An 8,388-nucleotide genomic window follows, 5' to 3' on the forward strand; every position below is an offset into this window, starting at 1 on the left:
AAGTCTGGGGGGAGGCAGTCCTATATATCTAAAACATGTTTAAGTAATATTTAACCAAGTCATGTTTATGACGTGTCTTATTCATGTTTAGGTTTTAAACTGCCTGACACACCCAAATGTATGGCCATCACCATGTGCAGTACGGTCTTCGTCCACAAGGGGCAGCCTTGTTCTCGTGAAAACCGCTAGCATGCGCTGAAAGCGACAGTATGTGTTAGCTTTGTGCTCAAAAACATTACAAAGTGAAAAACAATCTGTGACTTCCAAATAGAAAATTCTATAGAAATAATGTAAATAGAAATCACATTTTAACAATCTTAACTGCCACCAGTATAAAAAGCGAAACATTGTGTAATAAAACGGAAATAAGACTATCCACCCTATGAGTATGCATGACTGACCAATAATAGAATATAAAAATATGTGTCCTTTGTTGTGACGCTTCCCTGTTTATTTTCACTAGTGATGTGTCCAGCTGCTGTACATTTAATTTGTCTGCTCAACTGCTTACAACTAAATGCAGGCATTTTGAAGCAAGACCAACAATTTAAGAATATGATAAATTGTTTGAATGTAACACAACTTTTGGTGCCATCTGGTCTTTTTCATCGAAAGAGTTTATTCTGCAGAATTAGCCAGCTGACTATTTGATTGACATTTACTTCTTGACCTCTCAATGACCCTGGTGCTACTGCATTATCCTATAATTATCGGATTTTGGTGTCAGACCCACACTGAAAAAAATAACTCATTGGACTAACGAAATTAAATTGTTGGCAGAATTTCCATCCAATTAAAATGTTTAGCCCCAAGTCACATAAAGTATGTTTGTACATTGTAATATATTTGTGTTAGTTGATCTTGTTCTTTTCCTGTTAATCCAACTCAAATTAATCTAAATGAGGTAAAAAAATATAATTGAGATGGGTCTATCCAACTCTACAGGTAACACAAATTAATTTCATTAAACCCTCCAAAAAATAACGAATTGGACTAACTCAATTAAATAGTAGGCAGAATTTCCATCCAATAAATATGTTTAGACCCAACTCAAAAAAACTATGTTAGCACATTGTAATATATTTGTGTTAGTTTATCTTTTTTTCTGTTCATCCAACTCAAATTCCAGCAATTGAGGTAACAAACTGTAATTGAGACAGTTCTATCAATTTCTACAAAGTACAGTTAACACACAGTAATTTAATTAAACTAATGAATAGTTTTTACTTCATTTTAACTAAAAATGTGTGATTAATACAATTAGTCAAATTAATCCCAAACTCCTGAAGAATATACAGTACAAGGAACTACACCTGACAAGAATTTATTTAAAACAAGGGATAAAGCCACATTTCTGTACAACATAGCCAAAACTTCAGCTTTTTACAATAAACATGTTAGAGATGCACTACAGCTTTCCTTCCAAAATTGTCATTATTAGAAATAACAATCCGAAAATATAATTTAACCAGATCAACCACTGAAAGTGCAACCGCTATCATTTGTGAGTTACAAAGTGCTAATATGTCAAATGTCACACTGTCTGCTCATGATGGGCTGAGGTATATTGTTAATATTGGCGTCACTACTAATATGGTACCTTTACATTTCTACTTATGTGCGGTGGACCAAATGGGACAAAATTAAATAAATCAATCTCTAAAGAACTAAATGTGTCAAATAGTTAATAGTTAAATTTTATTATTTCACGGCTCTGGGGTGCAGCGTCATGAATTATGTATCACAAACACCCATCAAAATCTGTGGGTGTGACTAACGTCAATCTGGTCGAATGGTCTGAAGTCCAGAAGTTATACAAACTCCTAACTTTCCCGGGAGTTGGTGAAAGGTATTTTAAACCTTACAGAGTATGTGGAAGCAGGATCTGCTGATCTAGAGATCACATAAGTCAGGGAGTTGGGAGTTATTTCCGCACAATTCATAAACATGCAACCACAACTCCACAAAACAATTATAGTGAAAAAATTAACTACATTATTAAAATAACTAATAATAATTAAATAGTGAAATAATTTGAAATACTTATGTTTCTACAGTAAATGAGCTGATATTTGACTTAAAGACAGTTATTGACGCATTTGATTACTTAATGGTGTATTATGTAATGACTAATTTAAAGATTTGTAAAATTTAACTACCGACATGTAATTATTTAAAGATGCATTTATCTATTTCATTCTGTCCCATTTGGTCCTCCACACTTGGTTTCTTGAGGTAAACAGGTTTAGAAAAGTAGTGCAATTTCAAATGTTTAAACATGTTAGACAACAGGCAACAGAACAAACAATAGGCCAAAGTTCATACCTCCATTTAGATGAACATCTTCATTTTCAACTGCTGTATTTTCACATTGAGTTTGTGTCCATCCATATTCATGAGAATCTTCTGGACAAACTCAAATGTGTATTTTAGGTTGTCTGGATAGCTGAGATCCAAGGCATAGATAAGCCCAAAGAGCAAGGCAAAGGCCACAATGACACTTCTGACATTGGAGAGGACTTTAACTCCTTCAATGACAACCCATATGTTATCAGGAAAGTCACGCTCACCACCTCTGACAACAAAAATGCACATAACAGTTGTTGCAAGATCATTTTCTGCATCCTCAATAGCAGTTGCCTGAAAAACAGAAACAGATATACAGAAAGAATAAGCTCAGGAAAATGCTAGTTTTGAATATTTCATGTTGATGGATGAATTCCTTCCTAACCTAAATACATTTCTCTACAATGTAAATCCAATTAATCCGTTCCAAAAATGTTAAGACAAAACATGTTTTTTATAGTTTTAAATGTGGAAAACAATTGGAAATGTTTATGAATGATGAATGGAAGAAATAAATGAACATTTGAGGTTACTTTTACCTTCACTGTAAAACTGAAGGTGGTGATATTTGATCCCACATTGACAACAGTCACGTCTTCAATTAAGGCAGAAGTAACCTTACATTATGAATTTATTCCTTTCATTGTAGTTTATATTACGCATTTACAATTGTTTTACACATGTAACATAATGTTAACATGGGGTTAACATTTTTGAGAGTCAACCATAGATGGTCAATGTAATGTAGTTCAGTTTGCCAGCCATTTTGTTTAGTTAGCTAATAGGAATTCTAATAAAATTGATGTTTTCTGATAAACATACATCAAGAACAAAGATGGGCAACAATGCATTAAGAATACAACAATGTACTGTATGTCAAGGAAGTGAACAAATGTAACAGACTGTAAAACTAATAGATGGAAGGGTAGGATACAATAAGTAAGGTGATGCGTGTTTAAATTAATTAAACCATGACCATTGTATGATAACCAAAACATGCATGCAATTCAAGGAAAGACACTACCCAATGTTCTGCTATTAATTAAAGAAAACAAAGATTAAACACTGGAACATACTACCAGTGCTAAGACATGCTCTTTTGTTAAAAGTGAAATTTACCAGGTACTCCTTGACGAGGGAAGCTGGATCCTCGTTGAGGTAGATAATCAGGCTCTTCAGAACACACTCCCTCTTCGCATCTATTTCATCACACTGAAACACATGTACATGTATTTGGCTTTAATAAGGGGGACATGGTAAACAACGTAAAAAGCCAGTTGTGGAGATAATGACTTTTTCTTGTTTTTATCAATTACATAGAACATTGCAGTTTTTAAAGGGTAACTGCAGTTTTTGGAATTTTGCCCATCATTCTCAATCTTTATGTGAAAAATTAACATATTTCTTTCCCTTTTCTGTGCATTATAACACGAGAAAACAAGTTAGAATGAGCTAGCTTACAACGCTGTCATTGGGATACAGCTATTTCAACTATGAATACATCAGTCATCTTCCAGTTTTCAAAGCTCATTTCAATTTAAGAGAAATGGAAATACTTCTGCAGACTGAGATAAAAAGTTCAAGTTAATAATTATCGTGTGCTGGGGATCAACCATAATTACACCAAAATGATCAAAAAGCCAAAAAATTTACAATTGAAAAACATGTTTTGACTTTGACAAAAAATAATGCACAGAGTAGTGAATTCACTTCAAATCAATTCATTCATTCATTCATTCATTCATTTTCTACCGCTTTTTCCTCACGAGGGTCACGGGGGTGCTGGAGCCTATCCCAGCTGTCTTCGGGCGAGAGGCGGGGTACACCCTGGACTGGTCGCCAGCCAATCACAGGGCACATATAGACAAACAACCATTCACCCTCACATTCATACCTATGGACAATTTGGAGTCACCAATTAACCAATTCCTGTATGATAATTTGCCACTTGGCATTAAAAATTAAATTTCATACCGGAACAGCTGGGATAGGCTCCAGCATGCCCACGTGAGGGTAAGGGCTGTAGAAAATGAACGAATGAATGAATTTGATAACATCAATGTAATTAAAACCCACCTCATCATAGACTGCCAGGATATTCTTCATCTTCTGTCCCTTCGCTCCTCCTTTGGACTTGAAAAGGGAGTTGAGCTTTGGAGTAAAGTGGTCAAGCTGGCCGAAAAACTTTGACAGTAGTGGTTTTGTGGTGATTCTCATGAACTCATCATTCACCTGTGGGAAAAAAAAAAAAAAAAAAAAAAACTAATTAAATGTAAATACAATCACATACAGCAAGTGTGTGGAACCAGGACCGGACGACCGGACCTAAAGCTAGGAGAAATAACAACAACAGCTGAACAGCTGTCAACAACCCAGTTCTAAACCATATCAAAATGCAATAGTCCACCGTGGTGTATACTTACACCACTCTCCTGAAACAAGGCTGGCCATCGGTCTTTGAAGTCTTCGATCATTGGTCTCTCATCCACAATTTCCAGTCGTCTGTGGGAAAAAGTCTTTTCCATTTTTGTCTTTATCACCACCTCATTGAAGCGTTTCTTCATTTCTGATAGTATACTGATTCGCTCCTCCTCCAGACTTTCTGCAGTCTCGCCTTTTGGGTGCAAAGGAATGTAGTGAACTTCTGCCTTCCTTGGCTTCTTTATACTGGCTGCTGCTTTTCCTTGTCCCTTCCTCTTGTGTTTTAAGGAGTTCACATGAATTTCAGGATCACCTAGCCGCCCCAGTTTTGTCCGATAGTTCTGCAGCTTGTATTTCAGTGATTGTTTCCAACCCCAAAATCCTGTCCTGTTCCCCAACTGCCCAGACAAGGATGGGCTCTAGTTAAGGCTTCAGCCACCTCTTCACACTGATAATCTTTGGGATACTTTGTGTATTTCATTATTTCTTGAGCCAGTCCATCAAGAATTTGTCCTTTAAGTTTTGGTCCTGGGTAGAAATATGCGCCATCTCTCTCAAACTCATCATTTTTCAACTGCAACTCCAACTCAGCCTCATATGAAAACTTTGGGACCACAAAAATCTTAGGCCAGCAGGAGCACTTGGAGAGCTGTACTTGAGGTGATGAATGTGGTGTTGATGTGTGGACTGTATCATCACTGCTGGATGAAGCCAATGAAGTGGTTTGGGGTAGCAGGGAGTCGGGAGATGTTTCAGGAGGTGAGGTTGGGTGTGGATTCAACTGCCCTGGGTCCACTGGATACAGCATAATGGTAGGTTCTTCAGGCAGCATGGTTGTCGTGCATATTACCTTCACTGTGCCTTTATCTTGAACATCTGACATATCTGTTAGGTTCATGAAAGCATTGAAGTCAGAATCCATATACTGGAGGCGGAAATCTTCTGCCAGCTGAAAAAATGTCTTTAACGTTGTTTGGAGCTCTTCCACAGTTGCTGGAAGTCCAGACACCAGGGGTAGTCTTCTTGAGTCGGAGTCATCACCGAAGATGATTCGCAGAACAGCAGGACATGTCATTTTCAAACACTTCTTACTCTGTGAAAAAAACAAACAAATGTGTTTTAGATAAAAAAAAATATATGTTGTAATTTTAGCACATCTATCACTGCAAATAAGCTAGGACTACCTCCTTTCACTTGTATAGTGCTTTTCCACCTCCAAGGCTCTTTGATACTGTTAGCACATTTACCTACTGATGCATCAGGAGCAAACGGGGGTTTAATATCTTGCCCAAAGGATATTTAGAGACATGGGAGGATGGAGGATCAAACCCACAACCTTCAGGTTGAGAGACAACCACTCTACCTCCTGAGCCATGTTGCCTCCTACAGTCAACATTAGGGCTACTCCTAGACTATAATACTAAATGAGGATGAAAAAAGCAGCATTATAAGTTGATCAGTGGCTGATTATTAAAAATGGTACTAACCTCTGACAATGATTAATCTTTTCAATATCAACATCCGCAAACCCCCAACCATATACTCAACAAGGGGATCAGGTCAGCCTCTCCAGTGCTTGATGAAGATAGCTTACTCCAAGGGCAATCGGTGTAGGAACATGGATATCGATAACTACCTCGAAGATGCCCATGCACCTGCCTAAAATGTTTCAACACCAAGTACCTGGTATCCGCTTCCAAACTGCACTCTTTGCAAGTCCACATTTATGAACCTATAAAACAAAAACAACAAATCACACACAGTAAATTAATAGTGTAGATAAATTAAAAAACTATATACCTAAATACTTACAAACTGGCTGCAAAAAGAGAGCTTGGTAACACAGCAAACCATATTGAACATTGAGCATCCATATTGAAAATAGGACAATGAAATAGTGACGTGCAGTACTAAATCCAGGTCAAAAACATTTTGCACCATCAGATTTTACTGAAATTTCATCTGCAGATAGATATTGACGTCAATTTATATCCTACACACTTTTTATCTTGTCCTGAAGCTCTGATTCATTAGTTTCAAAGGCTTAATGTAATGGACTTAATATTCAAAGTATTCTTTTCAGATTATGTGGTCCAACACACAGTATATTTTAAATTGAAGCTTTACCAAACGAACATCTATATATCTTTTCCTGTGAAAGAAATGCATTTTTACCGATGTCCCCTGCACGGACTCGCTTGCATTGTCAGATTTTAGCATCGCTACACACTTGTCGGCTCAGGCTAAATATGCCTGGGCAAGTTCACAGCAAGCCTGTAAGCAATGACATGCACACGACATGCATGAATGAATGCACATAGTCTTCTTAGCGGACTAGATCCGCTAATAACAAAAACATGTCCACCGTACACGAAACTGCAACGCCATGTTGTTTGAATATACACAATACGTCAGTCTATAAGCGCGCCCACAGGCCCTGCCGTAGCTTGTCGCCGTGGCGTGAAAGCGAGAGCAAAGTACTTGCAGCAAAGTAGCAATGCTAGTGTTAAAATGAAGGGATAACTACCTTTTATTAAAGTTATTGGACAACGAACTTCGCTTCGAAATTAAATAATGGTTGAATACGTTTGTAAAGCGAACCAAAAGAAGCAAGCATGCACACAGTATAGTCAGAACAATGGCGGTGGCAACTCTAACTTACTGTCCTGCTCAACAACTAACCTCCAGAACATTTCACAATACTAAAATATACTTACCCAAAACACAATGTTGTTTTCCCTGATCCAACGACGCTGACTTTGTAAAATTGCTGAGTCCCAAAATGGCGGATGCGGGTGCTCGCACAAGTAGGGAGAGAATGGCCAAGGTGTTTAGGGGCGTGGTCTTGCCCCGACACAATATTATGGTGTTACAGGTCCAAATGAGATTCTCTTCAGTCACACTTCTTAATTTTTATTGAATTTTATTTGAGGTAATACATTTTCACTGGACTAACAATATAATAATGTGTTACCTCTAAGAAGGGCTTGAGTCTGTTCTTTTGTGTGACCCATTGTTTTTGTGTTACAGGTCCAAATGAGATTTACTCCAGTCAGACTTATTAATTTTTTTTTAGTTTTTACTGTAGGTAATATATTTTCACTGGACTAATAATATAAAAATGTGTTACCTTTAAGATGGGCTTGAGTCGTTTTTTTGAGTGCAGTTAATAAGCTCACACTGGCTCTGGCCACCTGCATTGTCATATAAAACGGATGGAATATTTTGAAAGTTATTTTTAGCGCTGTGATTTCTGCAAATACTCGAAAATGTCAGCGGAAAGTAAATAGCTGTAAATAAATCCATGTTATGGTGTTAGCCAGATGCAGTCACAAAAAGAGCGACATCTGTCTTGCAAGTCAAATGTTCCCTATCCCTGGTCTAACCAATCAAATGTGTCCTTACATCATGCCGTCCCTTCCTTGTTTATATTGATAGAGATGTTGACTTAATTGTTGACATAATTTCTCATCGTCTCTCGTTTGTTTGGTTGCGTCCACTTATAAACTGTATTGCTCATATTGTACACTTTTATATGCCATAGTAAGTTCAATTTCCTGTTCTATGGCTATCATCACATTATTTGTCTTTGCTGTTACTGCCCTTACTGTGGTGACACAA

General features: G+C 37.2%; 1 protein-coding gene and 1 long non-coding RNA gene across 2 annotated transcripts; both read right to left on the reverse strand.

Moving 5' to 3' along the window:
• Positions 1–1,351: 1,351 nt before the first annotated feature.
• Positions 1,352–5,098, reverse strand: LOC144901539 (uncharacterized). The gene is made up of 4 exons (XM_078795253.1): positions 4,770–5,098; positions 4,423–4,578; positions 3,466–3,558; positions 1,352–2,640 (listed from the first exon to the last, which is right to left on the reverse strand). The coding sequence occupies exons 1-4, from the start codon at positions 4,908–4,910 to the stop codon at positions 2,332–2,334; spliced, it is 699 nt and encodes a 232-aa protein (XP_078651379.1). The 5' UTR covers positions 4,911–5,098; the 3' UTR covers positions 1,352–2,331.
• A 78-nt stretch (positions 5,099–5,176) lies between these two features.
• LOC144901565 (uncharacterized) lies at positions 5,177–7,548 on the reverse strand. Its single transcript, XR_013629616.1, has 3 exons — positions 7,485–7,548; positions 6,451–6,499; positions 5,177–5,860 (listed from the first exon to the last, which is right to left on the reverse strand). It is a non-coding gene; the product is annotated as an uncharacterized LOC144901565 (long non-coding RNA).
• Positions 7,549–8,388: the final 840 nt, after the last annotated feature.

Source organism: Doryrhamphus excisus, linkage group LG12, assembly GCF_037039965.1.
Source record: "Doryrhamphus excisus strain RoL-2023G ecotype Guam linkage group LG12, RoL_Dexc_Guam_v1.1, whole genome shotgun sequence".
Taxonomy (NCBI): domain Eukaryota; kingdom Metazoa; phylum Chordata; class Actinopteri; order Syngnathiformes; family Syngnathidae; genus Doryrhamphus; species Doryrhamphus excisus.

Excerpts from the sequence above, each read along its gene's own strand:
- LOC144901539 (XM_078795253.1), bottom strand. The coding sequence starts at position 4,910 with ATGAAGAAACGCTTCAATGAGGTGGTGATAAAGACAAAAATGGAAAAG. Across the intron at positions 4,579-4,769 it reads CCTTGTTTCAGGAGAGTGGT|GTGAATGATGAGTTCATGAG; the intron begins GTAAGTATACAC and ends TTTTTCCCACAG. Across the intron at positions 3,559-4,422 it reads TCCTGGCAGTCTATGATGAG|TGTGATGAAATAGATGCGAA; the intron begins GTGGGTTTTAAT and ends CATGTGTTTCAG.